General features: G+C 39.7%; 1 protein-coding gene across 1 annotated transcript in view; it reads right to left on the reverse strand.

Annotated features, from left to right (window-relative positions):
• The window catches only part of NCAPG2 (non-SMC condensin II complex subunit G2), a 62,352-nt gene extending 40,388 nt beyond the window's left edge, over nucleotides 1-21,964 (reverse strand). Inside the window, exons 1-10 of the mRNA XM_032234762.1 lie at nucleotides 21,757-21,964; nucleotides 21,402-21,581; nucleotides 20,242-20,346; nucleotides 15,448-15,627; nucleotides 14,106-14,220; nucleotides 11,867-12,027; nucleotides 11,274-11,408; nucleotides 8,343-8,437; nucleotides 6,748-6,817; nucleotides 2,494-2,580 (exon numbers count right to left, since the gene is read on the reverse strand). Coding sequence (XP_032090653.1) covers nucleotides 2,494-2,580; nucleotides 6,748-6,817; nucleotides 8,343-8,437; nucleotides 11,274-11,408; nucleotides 11,867-12,027; nucleotides 14,106-14,220; nucleotides 15,448-15,627; nucleotides 20,242-20,319 — 921 coding nt within the window. The 5' untranslated portion in view covers nucleotides 20,320-20,346; nucleotides 21,402-21,581; nucleotides 21,757-21,964. The remainder of the gene's footprint in view (nucleotides 1-2,493; nucleotides 2,581-6,747; nucleotides 6,818-8,342; nucleotides 8,438-11,273; nucleotides 11,409-11,866; nucleotides 12,028-14,105; nucleotides 14,221-15,447; nucleotides 15,628-20,241; nucleotides 20,347-21,401; nucleotides 21,582-21,756) is intronic.
• Between the last annotated feature and the right edge of the window lie 4,146 nt (nucleotides 21,965-26,110).

Here is a 26,110-nt window from a genome sequence, read left to right on the forward strand (position 1 = left end):
CCTTTTTCTTCTTTGTAATTATGTTTTGTGGATTGAAGTGATTGCAACGTTTGCTGTTTCTCTTTGCAAGTGGAATGAACTGGGGTTTTTTTTGTCTTCCTATTTTTAGTTGTCTTACTTGTTGCTTGAACTTAAATCTCTTTTATCCTAATAATTTTTATTACTTCTCATTGATTTCCATTAAAGACATTCAAAGATTTTTGGTTTTTTTTTACAAGCCTGAGACAAAAGGGAGTAAAATCGAATCTGCCACTTGAAAGCCAGAACATGGTTTTTTTTTTTTGAAACATCGCATCCTTTGTTCTTTCCGTTTTTGATTTTACTGACTCTATAACTGTAAAATTTTCAAGGGCATGGATGTTTCCACAGGTGTCTTTTTGAAACACTCTTGGCAAGGGAAAAAAGGGAAAGAGAAAGATTGATCCTTTCCTTGTTGAGGAATGTGAAAGAACTTTTGGTTAATTCAATTTAAAACATAACATTATATACAAAAAAGAGATTTAGGCTAAAGTGCCAGTAGATATTAGAACTCCCCCTTCTTTTTTCTCCTTGTTTTTTTTATTTTCTGGAATCATGTATCAATTTTCAGATGAGGGGATCCTAAGTTTTCAAGATTTGTTGGCTGGAATTCAAAAGATATTGAAAGGATTTGAGAGATTTGACAAGATGTTGGATAGGCTATTGTCCTCTACAGCAAAAGATGATGGAGTTGGAGACCCCAAAATTAAAGAAATTAATGAAGATGGAGAAGACCAAAATAAGTCAATAGATGATCTAACTGATGGACTAAACATGGGTGAAACTCCAAAGAAGGAAACATGTAAAAGTGAATCCGATATCCTGGAGCTCTATCCCCCGGTTTAAGATATAAGGGGGGGGGGGGGACTTGATGATGATGGAGTCAAGAAGAGAAACCATTTTAGAAATACGTTTGACAACTAAAGACATGTTAATTTTAATACCAATTCAAGGGCAACAAGACTATCTGAGAGATCTTTTAAGCAATAAAGTGCTGAAAGAAGTTTATAAAAACCTTATAAAAGAAGTAATAAGAGGTATGATGCAACAACTGACAAAAGAAACAAGATTGTTCTCCTACTGGAAAGACACAGGCTGATAAATGAACTGTTGATGGAAAAAAAAACCTTAACTAACTTTTGGTGACCAATAGCTAGGAACTCTAGTACTTTGTAGATTCCTTTAGATTGTTTTTAAATGTGTTTTTTATTAACAAGTAATTCATTATGACAATAACAATGATATAATAACTTTAACTAATAAAACATCTTGGATATAAATAGCAAACTGGGACCTGGGGAAAAATTTTTTTTTTCTATGAATGCATCTAATAAACTTTTGTTTAGATTTGCTATAAGGAGGTAATTTTCCTTGGGCCTGCTGAGAGGAGAGGTGATGTAAACAGTAAATAATCTTTAGTTACATATAACAATAATGATGGTAATAATGAAATAATAATTTTGACTAGCAAAAGCTATTTGGATATGAACTGTAAATTGGGACCTCAGGAAAAGACTTATAAATTTTTTAAGCAATAAATTTTTGTTTGGATTATGTATAAAAATGAATTTTTTCTTGGGTCTGATGAGTGAAGATGTGATATATATAGTAAATAATTTTTAATTAATTACAATAACCACAAAGGAATGTTAACGGATGTTTAATGGGATCTACATGTGCTGGCAGTAGGGTGGGGGGAATGTTTAGATATTTTATTAATTGATTTCTTTCTTAGAATATGTCACAAAGTGTAATATTACAGGAGGTTTATTGAAATTGCTAATAAATGCCAGTAGGTAGTTATGTTTTTTAAATACAAAGTGTTTCGGATAAAAAGCACGTTTAAATAATTTTAGTTGAATGAGAATTGTGATATATTGACAGTAGTAGAATATATGAAGATTCCAGATGTAAATTGTATAAGTCAATATGAAGGAAGTATATGTAATGATTGTGGTTGAAATGCACAAAAACTATTTGTAACCAATCGACATGCTTTCTACAAGATGCAATGAAAGATGATTATATATATATATAATGTGTTTTAATAGAAATATATATTTCAATTAAAACAATAAAAAACTCCCCCCCCCCAAAAAAAAATCACAGCTGCAGCAACTTTCCCTGCCGCGATTTCTCCTTCCACATCTTTTTTTTGGTCCGTGCATGTGCAGTCACTCTTGCTTCCAGTTCTGACCAAATCGTTCCAAAGTCCTGGCACGGATTATGGTCATGACTGGAGGTTCCACTGTATATGGTATATATTTGTTTTCCTTCTCGAGTAATATACATAAATGAAATACAGGTGTGTCAACCAGTAAGAGAATCTCACACAATTAAGTCTTGGTACCCAAGCAGCCTTTCCATCTACTACATAACGGATTGTTCTAAATCAAAGATCCTTTCAAAACTGATGCTGGGAAGGAATCCCAAAAGATGGTTTGAAAGAACGGCTTGAAATAACAAACGCCTCACCTCTCGCACTTTTGCGTTTAGGGGGGACCGCCGGGGAAGATGAACTGCATGATGCATGAAATCCTGAATGCAGTTATATTCAATTACCTGAAATAAGAACACACAATCTGCTTAATATTCAAAAGTTGAAAAAAGGACTTTGAAGAAACAATTATATTATACTGACTTCCAACTTGCATCCACAATGTCCCTTACAAAGCCCCTTAACACTGGGTCAAGAAATCTTCAGGGAAGCCCCCTTTTTAAAATCAATTTAACTACAAGTACTCTTCCACTTGGTGGCTCAGTGGCTTAGATGCTGAGCTTATTGATCAGAAAGGTCAGCAGTTTGAATCCCTAGCATCGCGTAATGGAGTGAGCTCCGTTACTTGTCCATGCTTCTGCCAACCTAGCAGTTTGAAAGCAATGTAAAAATGCAAGTAGAAAAATAGGAACCACCTTTGATGGGAAGGTAACAGTGTTCCATGTGTCTTCGGCATTTAGTCATGCCGGCCTCATGACCATGGAGACGTCTTCGGACAGCGCTTTGAAACAGAGATGAGCACTTCCCCCTAGAGTATAGATGTCTGTTCTTTTGTGTTTTCCTTAAGGAATAACACCAATTCGTTTCTACATTTTTGAATAAATTCTTTTTCTTTTAATATTTGCAGATTTAACATCCATCTTTGCCTAGTCTTTTTTCCCCTTTCCAGATTATTTTAATGGGGTTGTGATCTGCCCAAGTATTTGGTAATATTTCAATTGTATGTATTTCTGCCCCAATTTCTCTGTTCATCCATGCCATATCAATCCGTGACCAAGACTCGTGTGGGTGGGAATAAAAAGTAAATTGTTTTTTTTTTCTGGTTCATTTTTTCTCCAAATATCTATCAAGTTTAATTCCTCCATCATCTCAAAACAGGTTGTTGGTAATACTTTTTTTTATTTTTAGTTTTTTTGTCACTTATATAATCCTTTTTACTGTCTACTATGGCATTACAATCTCCTATTATGCAGATATTCCTCACTCCAATTTCTCTAATTTTTTCATGTAATTTTTTTATAAAAGTCCTTCTGATTTTTGTTTGGGGCATATATTGCTACCAGTAGTATTGATTTTTGATTAATCCATATCTCTAGCATTAATATTCTTCCCTTTGGGTCTGCATAAATTAAATTTGTCTTTATCCCATCTTTAACATATATCGCTATCCCTTTTCTCTTTTCTTCTGCTGATGCTGCATATAATTTTCCTAATTTAGGACATTTCAGGTATTTTATATCTTGTTTTTTAATGTGTGTTTCCTGTAAGCATATTATATCTGCCTTTTGTTTTGTTAATTTTTCCCAGGTATGCTTTCTTTTTGTTGGCGAATTTAAACCGTTAATATTTACTGACAATAATTGAATTTCTTCTTCCATCCTAATTCTCTACCTGTTTTTTATAACCCGCCTGCATTTAGTGGCCATTGTGTGTGACCACATTTTACATTTTTGCTGAAAAACAGGCATTATTCCGGTTTTCAGAAAAACTGGCCCCATAGGGAACAATGGGTTCACTTCACCACAGAATTCACTTAATGACCACAACAAAAATGTTGTAAAATTGGATCAGTCGTATGTTGAGCAGCTTTACGATCATTACCACTTACAATTGTAATGGCCAGGCTCCATTACTGCCATAATTCAAGCACTACCAGTAATCATCTATCAACAGGAAGTATTAATTCATCTATCATACTATAGCAATAGCAACAGCAGTTAGACTTATATACCGCTTCATAGGGCTTTCAGCCCTCTCTAAGCGGTTTACAGAGTCAGCATATTGCCCCCAACAACAATCCGGGTCCTCATTTTACCCACCTCGGAAGGATGGAAGGCTGAGTCAACCTTGAGCCGGTGAGATTTGAACTGCCGAACTGCAGCTAACAGTCAGCTGAAGTGGCTGCAGTACTGCACTCTAACCACTGTGCCACCTCAGCATTAGAGCTGCTTCTCATTGGGAAAATTGTGGCACCAGTTAAACAGACTGGGACTTTGATTGCATGGTTGTGGTCATTCTCTTTTTGACACTGCCATTAACCCTTCACCAGAGGTGGGTTCCTACCAATTCACACCTATTCGGTAGAACCGGTTTCTTCAAATCTTTTACCCACCTCGGAAGGATGGAAGGCTGAGTCAACGCTGAGCCGGTGAGATTTGAACAGCCGAACTGCAGAACTGCAGTCAGCTGAAGTAACCTGCAGTGCTGCACTCTAACCACTGCGCCACCTCGGCTCTACTACCCCAGAAGTCACTCACTTCAACTTCAACTTACTCAGGTTTACTGCTTAAATCTGAGCATTAGATTAATGATTAAATCAGAATAGAGTAGCATAGCAAAGAATTCTTTATTGGCCAAGTGTGATTGGACACACAAAGAATTTGTCTTTGGTGCAGTTAGATCATCATGCTACACTCAAGAAACAATTGATGCTCTGAAGATGTGTCAGCAGTACCATTCCAAAATACTTACTCAAGGATAGAGCTATTTACAATTCAGGACTTCATCTTTCTCATCAATGTTTTAAGGAAATACCTTGAATTTTTTTTTAATTGCTTTTCCCCTGGTAGAGGCTGGGAGTTCATCCCTATCAAATAGTAAAGAACCTAGAAAAATTTCTTTGCTATTATCTGGCATGTAGATAATCCTCAGGTTAAGACTGGCAACAGCTTGAAATTACAACAGACCTCCTTGGAGGTACTTACAATCACTGTACAAAAGAGACTTTGATTGCATGGTCAGCGCCATCATTTTAATCACCATCCTTCCAGATTCCCTGCGACCCACGCCGGGGACAAGCCATCATTTGCTCTCATCAGTCCCCCTTTTAAAAGTAACCGCTGCCAATTTTCCTAAAAGCTCTTTTGTAGAGGAAAATAAAGTTCTGCAATATTCATATCCAGGATGGCATTTAAGACTGATTTGGGGCCCTAGATTTCCAGCAAAGTTTCACTTCATGTAGTACTAAGCCAAATTTGTTTTAACCATGGTTTATTGAATAAGCCCCCAAAAGAACGTATTAGAACATTTAGAAATCCATGTTCTAAAGCCCCAAATAAATTGTATTCTTACCAATATCCACTCAAATGCATGTCACATGAATCCAGCTATTTCCCACTGTGACATACCTATAAAGCAGGGGGGGGTCAAACTCTATTTCATTGAGGGCCGCATCAGGATTGTGTTTGACCGAGGGGGTGCCGAGGAGGGCATGGTCAGGATGAGTGTGGCCAGCATGACATCACTTGTGTTTGGGGTGGGGGGAGCACCTGTGGTGGCCTGAATGCTCTGCCAGAAAACATGGGCTCCCAATCTCCATTTATGGCTGGGACAGCCTCCTGCAACCCTCTGCCATGAAAAACAGAGCTATGGGGGCTGGGGGGAGGGGCAACAAGCGGCTCTCACGAGCTCCGTTTTTGATGGCAGAGGCACCGCGGGCCAGATCTAAGCACTCCGCAAGCCGGATCTGGTCCCCGGGCCTTGGGCTTGACACCTGTGTTATAAAGGCATACGTGGTAGGTAGTTCTCAACCAACAGCCACAATTAGAAGAATTTCTGTTGCTAAGCAACAGCGGTGGTTTTTAAGTGTTGGTTATCACCTTTAAAGCCCTACATTGCTCAGGACCAGCATATCTGCGAGACCGCCTACTGCCACACACCTCCCAACGGCCGATAAGATCCCACAGGTGGGCCTCCTTCAGATGCCGTCAGCCGGACAATGTCAGCTGGCGGGCTCCCGGAGGAGAGCCTTCTCTGTGGCTGCTCTGACCCTGTGGAACCAGCTACCTCAGGGGTCCGGACCTTACCCACTCTCATGGCCTTCAGAAAAGCTGTTAAAACCTGGCTGTTCCAGCAGGCCTGGGGCTGTTAACCTTATTGTTAAGGTCCAGCCCCGATCACAAATGTATGCGTGTTGGGAATTTTTAAATTATTCTTTTATTTTGCTTTTCTTTTTTCTCTTTCTTTGTAAGCCGCCCGGACTCCTCCGGGATTGGGCGGCCTATAAATTTAACAAATAAATAAATAAATAAGTGAATCATGCTCAATTTTACAACTATTTTGCTAAGGTTGTCAAGTGAATTACTTCAGTTGTTTTGACCCTGGGCACTGCAGCGATCACATTTGCTCAATTTTGATCCCATGACCATGGAGGTAAAAACATGTATAATTGTTTCTTTTATTTTTCCTTAAATCCATTTTGTAATTATTATAATCATTCTGAAACATTATACCTCTAGTATTTCACCTGAACTCTTCTTCCAAGCTCTGAAGTAAACCTCAGCGACATGGTTCATCAAGGACCTGGATCAGTAAAATAAAAGTCATAGTACAGTGAACTTTAAAGACACTTATTTAGATTCAGAAGGCATCCAGGTCTTTTCCAATTTCTCCCCTAAGTTAAAATTCTAGTTCAGTACTTTTGAAATCTGGTAGAAAATATAAAACAGTTTGGCTTAAGCCTCAGTTTTTTATTATATTCCCTATGGCCATTAAAACTAAAAATGCTATAAGTTCAAGTCTGTTCAACATCTCACTCTGCATCTTCTAATAACACATTTAATAGCACTAGATTAATATTTTCTAGTATTTGTGAACACATGCTTCCAAAATTTTAGCTCTTCTTCCTACTCACAGTTGAGGTAAACCAGTGGTGGGTTCCGGATCCCATTGCAACCGGTATGGTGCAATGGGGCCAGGCGGCCACCACATGAACATGCTCAGCACACGCATGCGTACTTACCACCCACAAAACTCTGTGACACTCCAGCTGCTCGGCAGAGCATCGCCCAGGCGCCATATGCTCTGTGTGCATGGGCAGAAGCCCTGAACAGCTCAAATACAGGTAAGGCGCGGGCGAGCCCTCTGGAGCACCGTACCAGAACAGTACCTGGTTGCTCCCAGCAGGCATCAGTACACCCGTTCCGAGACATACCGGTCTTATCCCACCACTGAGATAAACCCTGGAAATATCTTGCAAGGCTCCTAAAGAAAGAGCTACGTCTAAAGAAGCATTTGTTACCTTCATACCTTCGCCATTTTAAGCACCCAAACACGTAAAGCGAATCTCTGTGGAGATAGAATACTAAGCATTTTTCTGCAAGTTTTTTAGTGGAGGTTCGTTCTCCGAGCGTGTGGGTTGGTTTCCCAACATCTTGTCACCCAGCTAGGTCACATCTTCAGCAGTTTAGGGGATGTCAGTTTTCTTGTTTTTAAGGTGTGGGTGTGTCAAGTGATGGGTGAGCTGTGAGTCTTCAATGAGCCTTGTGATAAGGACATCATGTCATTGGGAGATGAACTGTTAGTGGGTGGGGGAGGTCTTGTGTGGGTTGGTTGAGGGTCAGAGCTGCCTCTGGTTGAGTGTGGTTGATTTGGATTCTGAAAGGTTCGTAGGCTGGTTGTAGGTCAATGTGTCTATTAATGTGGGTCAACAATGTCTGTTGATGGAATTGCTTGTGGAGTGCCAGGCTTTGATGACCTCACAAACGTGGTGGATGGTGCCATGGCCGATTATTTTTGTGTTGCTCCAATCGAAGACCCTCACTTGACACACCCAGAAGAACACTGACACTGACATCCCCTAAACTCTGCTGAAGATGTTACCTAGCCCGGTAACAAAACATTCGGAAACCAATCCATAAGCTCAGAGAAAGAACCTTCACCCTCTCCCTACACTTGAGCCACAGATATTTGCCACTACTGCAAAGTTATTAGTGTTTCAAATTGGTAAGCAAAGACGGGCATTATACAGATTGCAGGACTTGCCTACAGCTGAGACACCAGAATTTGGGAAACCCCAACTCACTTTATTGGTATATGAGAAACTTACCTAGGAAAACATAGGAGTTGATTTTTAATAGTCCCATGTATCAGCTTAATGAAATCTACATTCCATGTAAAAAGAAAGCTCAAGAATCTTCTTCCCTGAAAAAGTAGCCAGACAACATCACTTAAGTAGATACGAACTCTTTTAAACTCAGCACAGGTAGTCCTCGACTTACAACCATTTGTTTAAGTGACCAAAGTTACAACTGAAAAAAGTAACCTATGACCATTTTTCAGACTTACGACTACTGCAGCATCCCCATGGTCATGTGGTCAAAATTCGGGTGTTTGGCAACTGATATGCATTTATGACAATTGCACTGTCCAGAGGCCATGTGATCACTATTTTTAACCTTTCCAGCTGACTTCCAACAAGCAAAGTCAACGGGGAAGCCAAATTCAACTAATATCCACATGATTCACTTAACAACTGCAGTAATTCGTTTAACAACTGTGTCACCAAAAAATTATAAAATGAGGCACAATTATTATCAATTGCCTTGCTTAGCAACATAAATTTTGGGCTCAGTTGTGGTCATAGGTCAAGGACTATTTCCTACACTGTAGTGTTCATACTGCTTCTGTTTACCTAAGGCTAGAATCCTACATATTAAGGAAGGGGACATATGGATCATTGTCATTGGATTTCATTCTTCAGTGAATATTATTAATACAAGTATCCTTAATTTACAACCAGTTGTTTGACAACTATTTGAATTTATGATGGATCATATCTCAAGACCTAAAATGGACACCTAACATCAAAAACGTCATCAAAAAAGCCCAACAAATAATGTTTTGCACCAGCTCAGGCAGCTCAAACTGCCCAAGGAGTTGCTGATTCAGTTCTACAGAGGAATCATTGAGTCTGTCATCTGCACCTCCATAACTGTCTGGTTTGGTTCTGCGACCCAGCAAGACAGACACAGACTTCAGAGGATAATCAGAACTGCAGAAAAAACAATTGTGACCAACCTGCTTTCCATTGAGGACCTGTACACTGCACGAATCAAAAAGAGGGCCGTGAAAATATTTAGGCCCCTCGCATTCTATTCTATTCTATTCTATTCTATTCCATTCTATTCTACTCTATTCCTCCCAGGCTACTTATGAACTGGGTTTGAAGTTCCAATGGCTGGACTTTCATAAATAAATACCAAATTTGTGGATACACCCACATATATTATATGACATGGAGAAATAACATAGTCTAATTTGGATGCATACATGTACACGGTGAGAAAAACGAATCTTGCAAGCTTAGCAGAGGGATGGCATAGGGACAAAGCTGTTACGGAATCTGATAGTCCTGCTAGAAATACTTCGAAACCTCTTCCCAGAGGGGAGCAACAGAAACAGACCATGAAGTAGGTGTGTGGGGTCTCTAACAATGCTTTGAGCTCTAAGCACATAGCATTTATAACCAGTTTCCTGAATGAGCTTCCTATAATCTTCTCAGCTGTCCTTACCACTCTCTCTGAGACTTTCTCTCTGAGGCATTGCAGTCACCAAACCAATGAGGAATGCAGTTTGTTAGAACGCTCTCTATAGTGCCTCTGTAAAAAATGGCCAAGATAGAAGGAGAAACACGTGTTCTTCTCATCCGACACAGGAAATGCACACGCTGGGTTGTCTGTGGTTATATGATTGCTTTTTGGGTGCTTTGGAACCAGACCGCAATTATGGACGTTTACAGCATCCTGCAGTCACATGACCATAATCTTATAACATTTTTTGGTTGGAGACCAGTGTTTACTTCCAGTTTCAAGCAAAAAATATCCATTGTAAATTATAGGTTCACTTAACAACCTTAGCGTTCACTTAAAACATTTGTTTTAAAACTGCCAAGAATAGGTTGTAAAATTAAGCATAGCCATGTGATGACCCGTTTAACAATCAGCACAACTTATAACCATAATTCTGGGCCCAGTTATGGTCATAACCAAGAACTACCTGTAGGATTACATTGTACAACATGCTGTAGAAAACTTTTAAATATGCTCACAATGAAGTGCATAATTAAAGAAGTTTCTAAAGAACATTAAGCAAATAAAAAAGTAAGCACCTAAAAAGTTACCATATTTTTCAGAATATAAGATGCACCGGAGTATAAGACGCACCAAGATTTTGAAAAGGCAAATTTTGAAAAGTTTTTGCACTCTGCAGACCTCTCAAAAATGGCCCATTTTTCGCAAACACGAAAAGGTTTGTAGAGTGCTCCTGGGGGATGGGCCCCCCCAAAAACGAGCAAAAATGGCCCGTTTTTCGTGAAAATGAGCCTGTTTTTTTTTTTTACAAAAATGGCATGCAAAGCCTTTAGGAGGCTTATAGAGTGCTCCTGGGGGCTGGGGTGGGCAAAATTGAGCAAAAAACGGCTTGTTTTCCATTCATTTCTGCCCTCCTCAGCCCCCATGAACACACTAAAAGCCACCTAAAGGCTATGCATGGCCATTTTGGTGAAGGGTGGGGAAGTTTGTGGGAGGCAAAAAATGCTGTATTTAGTCTATAAGATGCATCCATATTTTCAGCTTCTTTTTGAGGGAAAAAGGTGTGTCTTATACTCCGAAAAATACGGCAGCTTTCTCTTCTTTTTTCAAGAAGGCAGGGAACCCTATCTTGCATTATTCCGACTTTTGATAACATATTTAAACTATATTAAATCTCACACCTCCTTTAAAGTTTATTTTTCAGATATATCTGCATTGCAGGTACTTAATTTATTTAATACATTTATAAGGCCACCCATTTTGATTACATAACTCTTAGTGGCCAACAATTAACAGCAAAATAAAAACAACAAAAATGCAGCCAATAATTAAAAATACAAATAACACAACACAGCATAAAATATCAGCCAATTTTACCCAACGAGTACACCGTTTTGGTGCACACATAAGAAGTTCATGCGCATTTTTAAAAAAAACCAGATTCGTACCTCTTCTTTTTTAATGTAGCCTTGGCTCATAAAGCACCGAAGTAACAAATCTTTAATTTCATTACTCTCGTCTGAGTCATAATCAAAACACAGTAGAACCCGGTGAAGGCAACATAGGCTGGTCAAAACTTCCCCCTAAAGGAGATGAGTAAGATTATTTCATGTCACTGATGAGGCAAGAGACGTAAATCTGCAGAAAGTACAAGGAGGAGGAATGCCAAGTGTTGTGATCACCAGTGATACTCACAATACTCACGCATAAGCTCTGGTTTGGGAGCTGACCCCGTGGAAAGTTCCCATGAGTTGACACTGAACAGCTTCTTGCTGGCATTGCAAATTTTGGAGCCTGGATGCTTTGTTACACTACCCTGGCATATAATTATTCAACCCAAGAGAGATACCGTTTATTATCTACGCATCCATTCCTGCCAATGTTTCTAAAAGCATTTGACTTCCCTCAGATTTATCCAGAGGAAAGAAAATTAATCCTCTGCAAATGATTTGCGGTATACATTGAAATACAAAAGTGGCACTCAAGAGATCTATCTCAAACATATACATATAAATTTAGACACTGAACATATATTGCTTACCGGAACAATTTTATTCCCCAGACTCTTCCTCAGAAGCACCAAAAAAGCAGTTTTCCCAAATTGTTCTTTTTCTTCTAATCCCTTACCCCACCAGCATTCTGAAAGGCGCTGAATTGCTTCCAACAGAGATTTTTCAGAATCCGGTAGTACCGAAAGAATCCCTGTAACAGAGTTAGAGTGTAATCTTCATATGCCTCTAAAGTTTTCCTCTGGCTCTTAGAAATCAAGTCTCTTTATGATAGTCAAAGACCAGTTCATGATGAATCTCTACAGGTGAAACTCGAAAAATTAGAATATCGTGCAAAAGTTCATTTATTTCAGTAATGCAACTTAAAAGGTAAAACTAATATATGAGATAAGACTCATTACATGCAAAGCAAGATAGTTCAAGCCATGATTTGTCATAATTGTGATGATTATGGTGTACAGCTCATGAAAGTAGCCCTTGTTTCGCAACTGTTCAAAGCAGTGGTCACCAACTGGTGGTCCGTGAGAAAATGTTGGTGGTCTGCAGAAAAATTGTTGCATTTATGCATTTTTTATATTGCACTAAATTAGAGATCCTCAAACTATGCCCCTGGGCCAGATATGGACTGCCGAAGCAATTACTCCCGCTCACTGAAGGGATGGGGGTCCTTCAGGCACTTAGTTGGCTGCCTGTTTAGTAGCTCCAGGCTTTCCCTACCTCCTTCCCTGGGAGTCCAGGTACTTCAGTGAGAGGTGTGTGAAACTTCAACCGAGCTCCTCAAAAGGCAGAGTTTGCAGGGGGCCAATCTAGTGCCCCGGCTGCCTACAAGACAAAGATTCATTCTTTGCTGTATTTGAGATTCCTAGCTGCAACGGACAGCAAACCTGGGGTTGACCCTGGGCACTCCTCTCCACTTAACAGGCGGCCAAGCTAAGTGCCTGAAGGACCTCATCCCCTCACTAATTCATATTAGTGGTCCACGGGATTTAAAATTATGAATTTAGCGGTCCCTGAGGTCCGAAGGGTTGATGACCCCTGATTTAAAGTTGTGACAGCAATGGAATGAGTGTTTTAGAGCCAGTGAAGCAATCCTGGCCACTGTAAATGATCATGCTATCCCTACCCGTATGACTACATGTCGGGAGCGGGCGAGTCAGCTTCAGGAACACTTATTAATTTTCACTGTCACATGACTGCAATTTACAATGATTCTGGCCAGTTTGCTGCATCTTTTGCAAAATAAACCCCATCCATTCAAATAAATGGGTTTACTTAACAACTACAGTGTTTGTCTAATGACTGCCACCAAAAAAAAAAAAAAATACTTCCAGTCAAGTGGATGCAATGACTTATCAAGACAACAACTTATGGTCATAATTTGAGCCGTGGTGGTACAGTGGTTAAAGTGCAGTACTGCAGGTTACTTCTGCTAATCACTGGCTGCCAGCATTTTGGCAGATCGAATCTCACCAGGCTCAAGGTTGACTCAGCCTTCCATCCTTCCGAGATGGGTAAAATGAGGACCCAGATTGTTGGGGGCAATAGGCTGACTCTGTAAACCACTTAGAGAGGGCTGTAAAAGCCCGTGAAGTGGTATATAAATCTAAGTGCTATTGCTATAATAGTTTGTGTGTGTTTATCTGTATGTGTGAAAGTAAAAACAAATCGTAGAATTAATTGAGCATATTGATCAATCAGGACTGCATTTTGCATATGTTATAGCAGAATTAAGATATGTTTAGATAGTCATTAACATCTGAGACATCACTATGCCTGTTGTAAAAAAACATATTTAGAAAGTTATTTTAGTGTTAGAATGAATGTAGCTAGATTTACATATTCCTTAAGAAATAGCATGGTTCATCATGCAAGATTAATGCAGTTCTGGATAGATTGGTGTCCAACCAAATCTCCTTGATTCTGAAAAATTAACCATAATGTTTTCCAATCTGAAACTCATTCAATCAAAGGAACATTAAGCTTGAAAATCAGGCCCCTACTCAAAGATTCAAGTGATAAACTCATCAGCAGATTCAGTATTTACGTCAACATTTTAGATTACTACTTGTTATTATGAGAATCTTCAAAACAACAAGAGCTAAGCATTTATGAAGAATATACAATCATTCTAAATTGCACCACTGAAGCACAACCTCAATAAATTAAAAGTAGTTTAAGAAAATATGCAATTCCATGGGGGGAAAACTACAAGCATCAGTCCAGGACTATTGCCAGAGGCATATCTATATTCATCATACCCACAATACATACCATTTAATATCACAGCACATTCTAAAAGGGTTTTGATGTCAGTATCTTCATCTAATGTAGGAATGGATGCAGTAACTATAGTTGCTACACCTTGAATCACAGCTGTAGTTTGCTTCTGAAAATTCAGAGACAATTAAAAAGAGAGATATAGACTTTAAAAAGATACAAAAACATATTTTAAAAAAAGAGAAGCTGCTCAAAAGATCTAACAAACACATTTTTGTAAAATATCTAGCAAATAAGATTTTGAAAGAATTCTTGGCTTGGTGTTATTTGGATATAAATTCATTTATGTTAAAAAAAATATCTAGGTGTGTCCTGTATGGTCAATAAATATTCAATAAAATAAATTCAGATCCAGATTATCTTTGTCATTTTATACTTCCTGTTTTTATGGAGGGTGTTTGTGTGTGAGGATGAATATTGCTTCAAAATCCACCAGAGTTGGGTAGCTATAATAAATTTAAATAAATGAATATAAATATAAATTAAATACCTCTAGGAAGAAAATCAAGGGAATGTCTAATTTAAATGGGCAATAATTAGCTAAATCACTGTTCCAATCCAAAGTAAATCAGTACAGTCATATTATAAGGGGGAAAAAAGTAATTCGTAATTTAATAAACTTATATGCCACCCAATCCCGTAGGACTCCGGGCGGCTTACAAATCAAAGATAAAACAAAAACAAAATAGGGGAAAGACGAGAACAATTTAAAAGGAACACACCATACATTCGACTAAGCTGGGGGATGGACCTCATTCATGGGTCAGCAGCCCCAGGCCTGCCGGAACAGCCAGGTTTTGGTGGCTTTTTGGAAGGCCGCGAGAGTGGAAAGGGTCCGGATCTCTGCGGGTAGATAGTTCCACAAGGCCGGAGCAGCTACAGAAAAGGCTCTCCCCCGAGGGGCTGCCAGCCGGCATTGTCTGGTCGACGGCACCCGGAGGAGGCCCAGCCTGTGAGTTCTTATCGGCCGTTGGGAGGTATGTAGCAGGAGGCGGTCTCGCAGATTGCTTGGGCAATATCTAAAATCCAGAATATGGTCCAGTATATATATATTTTTAGGTTTTTTTTAAATCCCATATTAATTATAATGTGAAAATACATAATCCTCCTTCCTTCTCCTATTTTTCCCCACAACAATACCCCTGTGAGGAGGGTTGGGTCAAAAGAGAGACTGATCTAAAGTCACCCAACTGAGTTTCACACCTAAGGCAGGACTAGAATTCACAGTCTGCTGGTTTCTAGGCTAGTATCTTCACTACTACACCAAAATAATCCTACTTTTAAAAGGACACGTGCACCCAAATGTATAGTAACTAGTATATTCAGGACAAATTACCAGTGCTGCATTTTCTTCAGTTTCCATGCTGTCATCCACCATGCTTTGCCATTCTTCTATGGGATTATCCAGCAAAACCTTGGCTAACAAGTCCTTTAATCTATTCCACAACGTTTCCTTTTGCTTTCTTGATAGCTCTTGAACGAGTTCATGTAGATCAAAGGAATCTGACGCATCATTCTAAAAATATAGGCCAAAGAATAGATTATTTCATACAACACATACACTATATTGTAAAATCAAGTTTGGGCTTTAAAAAGCACCAATTAAAAAAAATATATTTAAAAATAATAGAAACTCTTAAAAAAAACAAAAAAACCTTAATTTTGAGGATTTAAAATTACCATATTTTTCGGAGTATGAGATGCACCTTTTTTCCTCAAAAGAGGCTGAAAATCTGGGTGCGTCTTATACATCGAATACAGCATTTTTTGCCTCCCAAAGCCCCACCCCTTCACCAAAATGGCTGTGCATATTCTTATGGAGCCTTTCAGGGGCTGGGAGGGCAGAAACGGACCATTTTTTGCTTGTTTTTGCACCCCTCCAGGAGCACTCTGTGCAAGCTCCCCCCCAAGGCTATTCACGCCTTTTAAAAAAACAGGCCCGTTTTCACAAAAAATAAGCCGTTTTTGGGAGGTTTGCAGAGTGCAAAACCTTTTTCTTCCCTTTTGGAAAGCTCTTTAACTGATTGATGAGATTTACATTGATCAAGTGCTGTGCCAGCAGAAACAAAGTCTTAGGTGCTGCAGATTGTCAGCAATTTCCTTTTCCAGCACATGGATAAATACACCTGGAAACATCTACCTACGTACCTACTCTCTCCCACTCTCTCCCTAATACCTACTGTATTTCTCTCTCCCCCCTCTAGCTACCTACGTACCTACATACCTACCTATTCTTTCTCTCGCTCTCCCTACCTACTGTATTTCTCTCTCTTTCTCTCCCTCTCTATCCCTCTACCTTGGTGCGTCTTATACTCCGGTGCGTCTTATACTCCGAAAAATATGGTTCATCCCTACAATTACAAACGTCCACTTGGATGATCTCTCTTGCAGACAATCTTTGACACAACCAGGATCAGAATTTCCATTGTTAGGCCAGATGGTTGTTAAGCGAATTGCACCTAATTTTGTAATCTCACCATGGTTGTTAAGCGAATCACTGCAGTTATTAAGTGAATCCAGATCCCCCCACGTTGCTTGTTAGAAGCTGGCTGGGAAGGTTACAAATGCTGATCACATGACCCCAGGGATACTGCAACAATAATAAATACCTGTCCATTCCCAATTATCCAAATTTTGATCAAAGGGAATGCTGCAGTGGTTATAAATGCAAGGACCAATTATAAGTATCTTTTTTCACTGCGGTTGTAAGTTTGAGCGATTTCTAGACAGCATCGCCAACAGATGGATTCGTAAGTCTCTGACCAATCACAATCAACATCCACTCCTTAATGGAACTGCATCTACATGGAGAGAAATATGCAGTGGAGTATCTGAAGCCTCTGTCTTAGGCCTAGTACTCTTCAATATTTTCATTAATAATTTAGACCAGAGGATAGAAGGTGAACTCATCAAATTTGCAGACAACACTAAGCTGGCGGGAATAGCCAACACTCCAGAAGATAGGCTCAAGATATAGAAAGATTTTGACGGACTTGAAGACTGGGTCGATCTAACAAAATGAAATTCAATGGCAACAAAAGTGAAGTTCTACATTTCGGAAAGAAAAACCAAATTCACAGGTATAGAATAGGTGTCAGCTGCTGGGCTCCACTGGGATCACTGCAGATGGGGACTGCAGCCAAGAAATTAAAAGATGCTTGCTCCTGGGGAGGAAAGCTATGGCAAATCTAGACAGCATACTAAAAATCAGAGACCTCACCCAGCCAACAAAAGTGCATATAGTCAAGGCTATGGTTTTTCCAGTTGCAATGTATGGCTGTGAAAGTTGGATCTTAAGGGAGGCTGAGCGCCAAATAGCTGAGGTCTCTGAACTATGGTGCAGGAGAAAACTCTTGCGAGTCCCTTGGACTGCAAGGCGATCAAGCAGGTCAGTCGTAGAGGAAATCAACCTTGATTGCTCTTTAGAAGGCCAGATCCTGAAGATGAAACTCAAATACCGTGGCCACCTAATGAGAAGGAAGGACTTTGTGGAGAAGAGCCTCATGCTGGGAAAGACAGAGGGCAAAAGAAGAAGGGGACGGCAGAGGAGGTGGCTGGATGGAGTCACCGAAGCAGTCAGCATGAGCTTAAATGGACTCCAGAGGATGGTAGAGGACAGGAAGGCCTGGAGGAACATTGTCCAAGGGGTTGCAATGGGTCGGACACAACTTCGCAACTAACAAAAACAATGAATTCAAATTTAGACTTGGTTTAATGTCAGAGTTCCAAGCAATGCACCCATTAAAATCAGAACCCCAAGGCAGGTAGGTTCCTCAAAGGACATGCTAATTGAATACATCATATCAGCACAACCGGTAAAAACCAACTCTGAAAGTCCCCACGGTTTTCACCTAATTAAAAGAGTAAAACTTTACCCCCTCCCCAATGTCATCAGTCACATGGTCCAATGAATATAGCTAGCAGGCTCCTCTCGTCCTTCACCAGCCATCTGTTATTATGACCTTGGTTCCCACAGGAAAACTTTTTATTTTGACTGTAAGCTGGGCTACCCACTTCCCCACTCCCTTCCCTCTCTCAGGCTTCATGGCAGCACAAGATGGCTTCAGCCAGGTTCGCTTCAGAGATGACAGCAGGTGGTATCTGGCTCAATAATAGTAACTGAAAGAGAGACAATCACTTAAAAATGTGCCAGTACTGTACTGCAGCTGCCAAAAAAGCCAAAGCAGTCCTAGGCTGAATAAACAGAGGGATAAAATCAAGATCACGTGAACCGTTAAGATTACTTTATAATGCTTTGGTAAGACCACACTTGGAAAATTGCATCTAGTTTTGGTCATACAATATAAAAAAAGATGTTGAGGCTCTAAAAGAGTGCCGAGAAGATCAACAAAGATGATTAGGGAACTGGAGGCTAAAAAATACAGGTTGCAAGAACTGGGTATGTCTAATTTAAAAGAACTGCGGTGAACATGATAGTGGTGTTCCAATATCTAAGGGGCTGCCATAAAGAAGAGGGGATCAACTTATTATCCAAAGCACGTGAGGGCAGGAAAAAGAAGCAATGGATAGGAACTAATCAAGGAGCAGAACAACCTAGAACTAAGGAGAAATTTCCTGACGGTTGGAACAATTAATCAGGGAATTGTTTGCTTTCAGAAGTTGTGGGTCTTCTAACCCTGAAGGTGTTTAAGAGATTGGACAACCATTTATTTGTCTGAAATAGTATAGACAAATACTATAGAGTCTCCTGCTTGAGCAGGAGGTTAGATTAAAGGCCTCCAAGGTCCCTTCCAACTCTATTATTCTGAGGACCACCTGCATAAGATGGAAAGATGAAAGACAACAAAACTGGGTCTTAACAAAGCAATACTAAAAGGTAAAGGTTCCCCTCGCTAGTTGTTCCTGACTCTAGGGGGTCGTCTCCATTTCAAAACCAAAGCGCCAGCACTCTTCAGCATGACTAAATTCCAAATGCGCACGGAACGCTGTTACCTTCCCACCAAAGGTGGTTCCTATTTTTCTACTTGCATAAGCTCCAGAAATAACAGGAGCTTACTGCATTACACGGCGCTAAGGATTCGAACCTCTCAACTGCAGACCTTCTGATTGACAACTTAGTGTCTTAGAAAAGACCAAAAGAAATATAACTATCTGCTGAAGTTGTTACTTTGTCTATCAATGCTATCTGGATGAATATGATTAATGATAAAATAAAATCCTAACAAAAAGAAGATTGAATGGAAATGCTTCTTTTTGAACAACAAAAGTATAATATCTAGAAAAAAATCATTTCAGGAAATCATCACTTATGCCAAAAAGCATTCTTCAGTAGCAGCTTTCTTTTTCTAAAATAACATCAACTAATTTGTTTGGTTGATCTTTTCTATTGAATATAAGCCTATCAGCAACTTAAATCTAAATATACACTTAAATCAAGTAATGATCCTATTTTTTCTTAATATTTATTTTCATTGTATTTTGTTATTATGAACTTCAATAAAACACACGGGGAGGGGAGAAATGATTTTCCCCAATGGCTATTTTATTACCTATAAATTATCGATTTGCAAAACCGTTTATGTTTTTATAGGATGGTTTCTTTGGTCTTCAGATTTAAGGGTAAGCTGGAAAAAAGCCTAACTTAAGTACAAATAAGATTCAAAAGCAATTACAAAGTATGGCTGGCCAAAGATCAAAAAGAAAAGATGGTTGCAAAAAGGGGGTGTTCTGATCTTAAAACTCTAGAGAAGTTTAAAAAAAAACTGGAGCATTGGGAAAGACTTTTTAGCCCTTAACTCTAATGCAGCGTTTCTCAACCTTGTCAACTTGAAGATGTCTGGACTTCAACTCCCAGAATTCCCCAGCATTCGCTGGCTGGAGAATTCTGGGAGTTGAAGTCCAGACATCTTCAAGTTGACAAGGTTGAGAAACACTGCTCTAATATAACATGTAGGAGGAGAAAATTCTGAAGGAAGAAGGAAAAATGATGAAGGATAGGGACAGGAAAGGCTAAAAGACCTGAGGTGCCAGTAGGATATGGGCAAAAAAGTCAAGGTGTTGCCACAATGGTGATCAAAACTCCACCTGTTATTTTTTATATGGGTAAACAAGGTTGACTTTCTTCTCCCCTCCAATTCTGGACACAAAACGTTTGGCCATATTTACTTACATGAAGTTGGATGAAATGCAAAAACTCTTCTATGGAATCGTTATGCACAGCCTTTAGGAAAGCCTCACGTTTTGTCATGGTATACTATTTGCAGTTCACAGACGTCTAGGGGGGGAAATATTGTAACAAACAATAGCACAATTAAATGAATTGCAATTCAACCAAATTTCTAATTTCATAGGACACAAAGTTTATTACCAGATCAAGATTTCAGTTCTAAGGTTGTGAAAATACACCTCAAAATGAATTTAAATAACTTTTGAGTATTAAATTTAGTAAACAGCCAGCTGGTCAGCCTTCAGACAAATGGATTTTAATTGAATTGAATTGAATTTTATTATTTATATGCCGCCTTTCTCCGGGAGGACTCAGGGCGGCGAACAATTCAAAAGGGGAAAAAGGGGAACATAAAACGAATACAAATAATTAAAATAAGCAAGAGTCACACAATCATACAAGTCGGGAGGGGAGGGAACTCATCACCCCCAAGCCTGCCGGCAAAGCCAGGTTTTGACGGCTTTTTGGAAGCTTGGAGAGAGGTGAGGGTCCAAATCCCTGCAGGGAGTTCATTCCAGAGGGCCGGAGCTGCCACAGAGAAGGCCCTCCCCCGGGTAGTAGCCAGATGGCATTGGCTAGTAGATGGAACCTGGAGGAGGCCAACCCTGTGAAATCTAATGGGTCTGTGGGAGGTAATTGGCAGAATTCCTAACAATCCCTGGAAATTTTCCACAAATACCTAAAAAAAAAGGTTTATGTCATTAAGCCTGGAATTGGTGAGTTGCCAAGAAATCTGTTACTGCTGCCCTCTCTTTCCCTTTTAATCATAATACTGATTTTTTTTTAAATTTAACATTTTATTATATGCATCCCAGAGCCGCATTTTGAAATGGGCGGCCATATAAATGTGATGGAGTCCTTCATTCTCTTTGATTGTTTTCTTGCATTAGTCAACCAGATACCATCGTCAGCATCACCATCATCATTTCCATCATCAATATTGGAAGATGAAATTCATATATCAGGAAGAAGCCAAGGTTAAGAATGGCTCTACCAAAAGATAAAAATAAAACTCATAGTATTGGCTCCATCCAAGACAGCCACTAGTTTTCAAAAAACAACAACAACAACAACCCACCAAATACTGTGTAACTAGCACTTACCATATGCTAAGTGAAGAAGGAAGCAACTTCTTGGGATTGCACTTCAAAATTTTGCAAGTTTTGAGGATAATGGGATCTGGGGTTCTATATAGACAGAATCATCTGCCGTGGAGATCCAGTGGATCACTATCTGACAGAAACCTCTTCCTGATGTGATTTGAGACAGTGTCACCAATCAAACTGTATGGAAAAGAAATAATAAAAGATGATCAGGGAACTGAATCACACTGGGGAGACGTTAAATTCACATCCCAGGCACCACGAAACTCTTCTCCGTCTCCCCCTCTCCTATATCAATACCCATAATCCGAGACCTTCACATGCCTGCCGTAGTAGTAAACTCAAGCACACTCACCCGCTTTCCTGCTTCGCGTTGCAGGTTCTTGAAGCCTAGAAACTTGAGCGCCTTTTATTTGCAGGATCTCGAGAGAGACGCTCCTTACCCCAGCCACCTCTGGCGTCCGTTCAAACATACGATATTTTCCGATGGACAGAGGCTGGCTGGCTCACTTCTCGGCTTTACAGTCATCGATTCGATTTGGCGCTTCCGAAGCCAGATTCAAATTCTCCCGCGGCTGGCACCGGTAAATGACTCTTACTGAGCATGCGCGCACAACTTGACTCTACTGCCCTGCAAGAGGGCAAGCGAAGGCTTTCTGCGCATGCGCACTTGGGTATTTATTGTTATTTATTTATTTACTTACTTACTTGCCTTATTTTTGCCGGGCGCTGTTGCAGATGACGTTTTATTGCTTAAGCCTGCCTTCCCCACGATCAGGGCCCTCCGGATGGGATGGATTACAACTCCTATGATCCCCATGCTGGAATGCAAGCCAGAAATGTACAACAATAAGAAAGAAAAAAACCTGCACTATTAATTTGGGACGAATTGTGCCATGTATCAACGCTTTGCTCAACTTTGGCAACTTTAAGACGGGCGGACTTCAGCTCCCAGAATTCCTCAGTTAAGTTCCCCAGACTGCACTTCTATTTTTTCTTTTGCTTTTTAAAAAAAATAGATCTCAACACTGTCCGTGGTGATTCTGGTCAATAAAGACAGCGCCAGGGATTGATAAATTGATTTGTGACTCAGGCCAGATTCCCACTTTTAGCTTATTTTATACTGGTAAATAACGTGTGGCAGACAATATGACAAAGTCTTATCAACAGAAGGATGACAACTAGACACCTATGTTGGTATCTTCCAATGTAGAAACCTCCAAAACCTCCAATCTGAATTGTACAATATTTGCAGAATGAGGTTTTGCTCAAATAATGCATTCTTGGTAAATCAGTGGATAGTTGAAAATCAATTACGTAAAGGTGTTGGCTCGGTTTGTCTTTGTGTGTCTGTCTATCTGTCCCATCAGCAGGACATTCTTTGTAAAGAACATCATAGGATCAAATCAGATGAAAATGAGCCAGATACAGCTAGGAGCTGAGTAGAAAAATTCATCTCTGTTTAGTGACTGCCTCAGATAATGACCACTTGCTGTTATGACAGTGATGATCAGATGTATGAATTTTGCAAGTCTGTTCAGCAAAGGAAAGGGAGATCATAAGCACAGAAGTGATTACCTTGCTTAATGACCACATGCCAGTCTAAATTGTGGTCACTAAATGAGGACTACTTATTCCCCCTGTCTAACCCAATGGGAGCACTGTTGGACAGGAACATGGAATGTTGCTGGTCACTCCTTTCTAAGCCTGCTTCTTCCCTCCCTCCCGAGTGGGACACATTTGTCCTCTTCTGCTTTTTTCTATCAAACGGATGGACAGATAGCAGGGATATCTTGATATATTTTTTTTGACACTCCACAGATACCCCTGCAAAAGAGTCCTAAGTCCTTTTACTTCCTTTCTTGCCAATTTCTGTTGGATTGGAAAATATTTGTTTAGCAAAACAAGTAGCAAATTAATGATGGCATAAATTAAACTGCAATCTTATAAGTTTTTGTCTTAGCGGGATATGTGAGCACTAATCCTATCCATTCAGGCAAACCACTGCAAAATGCCCAAGCACAAAGACAACAAAATATAATGTCTGAAAAGGTATAATATTTAAGGAGCTGCAAAACTGATTTTCTTTATGTATTAAGCTACACATACGCGCACACACACACACACACACAAGCTCTCCCACCAGGAGATCCAAGAATGTGTATTTTGTCTGGAAAGCAGCTATCAGCAGTATGCCTGTTGGGTAAAAATCAGATATGAAGAGATAATGGCCAGAATGATTTTTCTGCATGGTGTTTGCAGAAACAGCATGATACAATGCTTCATGAACTTACTATCCAAGCATCAGTTTTTATAATGTGTCCATGTACATCAACAATTTTGCAGTCTTCCATTTTTCACGTTGTTTGGAATTATGAGTGGCTTTTAGATGAATCTCACCCTTCCTATCTGGCTCCTATCAAATCTAGTGAAAGTAGTCTTTTGAGTTCCATTCTCACAAAGGTTGCCGAAAAACCACAGATGCATTTTTGCTTGCAGGCCATCAATCCCTCTTTTTCGTTTCCTTAACCAAGTTCTCTTCCTAGTTCACAATGAGGTTAAAACACCTCAGAACAGTGTAGGGGGTAAACTTTGTGATTTTGTATATCATTCACAGCTTCTAGTAAAGGAAATGATATTAAGTTACTCTTTTATAAAATGTTAAAAGGTTGCTTTTGTATTCTTTTACAATGTGAAATGCATAAGCCATTATATTCTTGCCTAAAATGTGTAATACATTATTGTGTTTTTGCTAACCACAAAATGTGTTCAATAAACAGGACAAGATAACCTTTGTTATTCCAAGCCGTTTACAGGTGCTTATGTACAAGTTAGATAGGAAGCCATCTGCTCAGACGAAAGGCACCAGAAAAAACAAATAAGAGATAGGGGCCGCTCAAGAAATTGTCAATTGACCCTTTAGAATATGGAATGATGAAAGAAATGATATAAATGAATGAGCAAGAAGGGGAGAAGTTTCTTACGAGTAGAGTCTATAAAATGTATTATTTGAATGCTATACTTTGTTCTCCTTGTACTCAATCCACTTGGGAAGAGACTTGGAGGCCACCTTTGCAAACGCTTTTTATTTTTCTGTAAATAAACCTTTCTGAATTGTGAACCAGACTTGTCTCTGTGTTGTGAGGATTTAATAATTGGGAATAAAATTAAAATATTGCCATTGTGACATTAGATAACAGCTGAAGTCATTTGATTATACTAGGCATGTCAAACTCATGTCATCACGGCAGCATCACATGACGTATCAGGACTTTTTCTCCTTCACTAAACTGGGCATCGGCGTGGCCAGTATGTGACGCATCCAGCCCATGGACTGGGAGTTTGACTGCCCTGGATTATACCAACCACAGATAGTCCACAACTTACTATTTATTTAGCAACCTTTCAAAGTTACAATGGCACTGTAAAAAGTCCTCACACTTACAACCTTCAACAGCATTCCCAAAGTCCCATGGTCAAAATTCAGGTACTTATCAACCAGGACAATTGCCACGTTCCATGTGATCTACCATTTGCATTCTTCCCAGCTGGCTTCCAAAAAGCAAAGTCAATGGAAAAAGTTGGATTCCCTTACTGGCCTCATAATTCACTTACCGTATATACTCGAGTATAGGCCGACCCGAATATAAGCCGAGGCACCTAATTTTACCACAAAAAACTGGAAAAGTTTTTGACTCGAGTATAAGCCTAGGGTGGGAAATGCAGCAGCTACCGGTAAATTTCAAAAATAAAAATAGATACCAATAATGTTTTTGAATATTTATTTCAAAGAAAAACAGTAAACTAGCGGTGTATTCAATGAAATACTTCACTCACCTCATGATGCTGATGTCCCGCTGTGATGATGATGTCCCGTGCAGCCGCGGGAGCGATGTCCCGCCTCCTATGACACACGGCACAGTGATTCCTATCATTGGATCACTGTACCAGAGGAGGTGGGACATCGCTATGTGGCTGCTTGCCATAACAAGGAGGAGGTGGGACATCGTTGCAGAGCGGCAGGAGGGGGAGGAAGGGGAATCATAAGACAGCCCTGCATTACATTAGAACGTGAGGAGGGGGATGGTGCGGTGCGCGCTGCGCGGCAAACTGACACAGAGGGAGGGGAAACTCACAGGGGCGCCGGGCCATTCACGAGCCTCACCCAGCGGCATGGCCCCGCCCCTTTTTCTCCTCCATTTCGGGCAAATTTTTCACTGACTCGAGTATAAGCCGAGTCGGCTTTTTTCAGCCCAAAAAGTGGGCTGAAAAACTAGGCTTATACTTGAGTATATACAGTAACTGCAATGATTTGCTTAACTGTGGCAAAAAAAAGTCATAAAATTGGACAAAATTCACTTAACTGCATTGCATAGTAACAGAAACTTTAATTCCAACTATGGTTTTAAGTCAAGTACTACCTGTAACAAGAAGGCTGGTTGGGAAAATAGGTTTGTTTACATCACTGCTAAGTTTTTATTTCCTCTGTGGAAATGTTCTTATTTTGGTACTACGTTTGTTTTGTTTTCAGCATGTACTGTGCTGATTCTTTTTCTCTACTTCTATTTTAAATTTCTTTTCTTTTAAAGTGTCAGAGTAATTAAACTTACCCAATGTCATTGTGCTCTACATAGCTTTTGAAAAGTATAATTTTCCCTTCTGGGAATATTGCATGATTCATCTGTGTTTTCTTTTTTTTTTAATTGCAA

This window comes from Thamnophis elegans, chromosome Z (assembly GCF_009769535.1).
Source record: "Thamnophis elegans isolate rThaEle1 chromosome Z, rThaEle1.pri, whole genome shotgun sequence".
Lineage (NCBI taxonomy): Eukaryota > Metazoa > Chordata > Lepidosauria > Squamata > Colubridae > Thamnophis > Thamnophis elegans.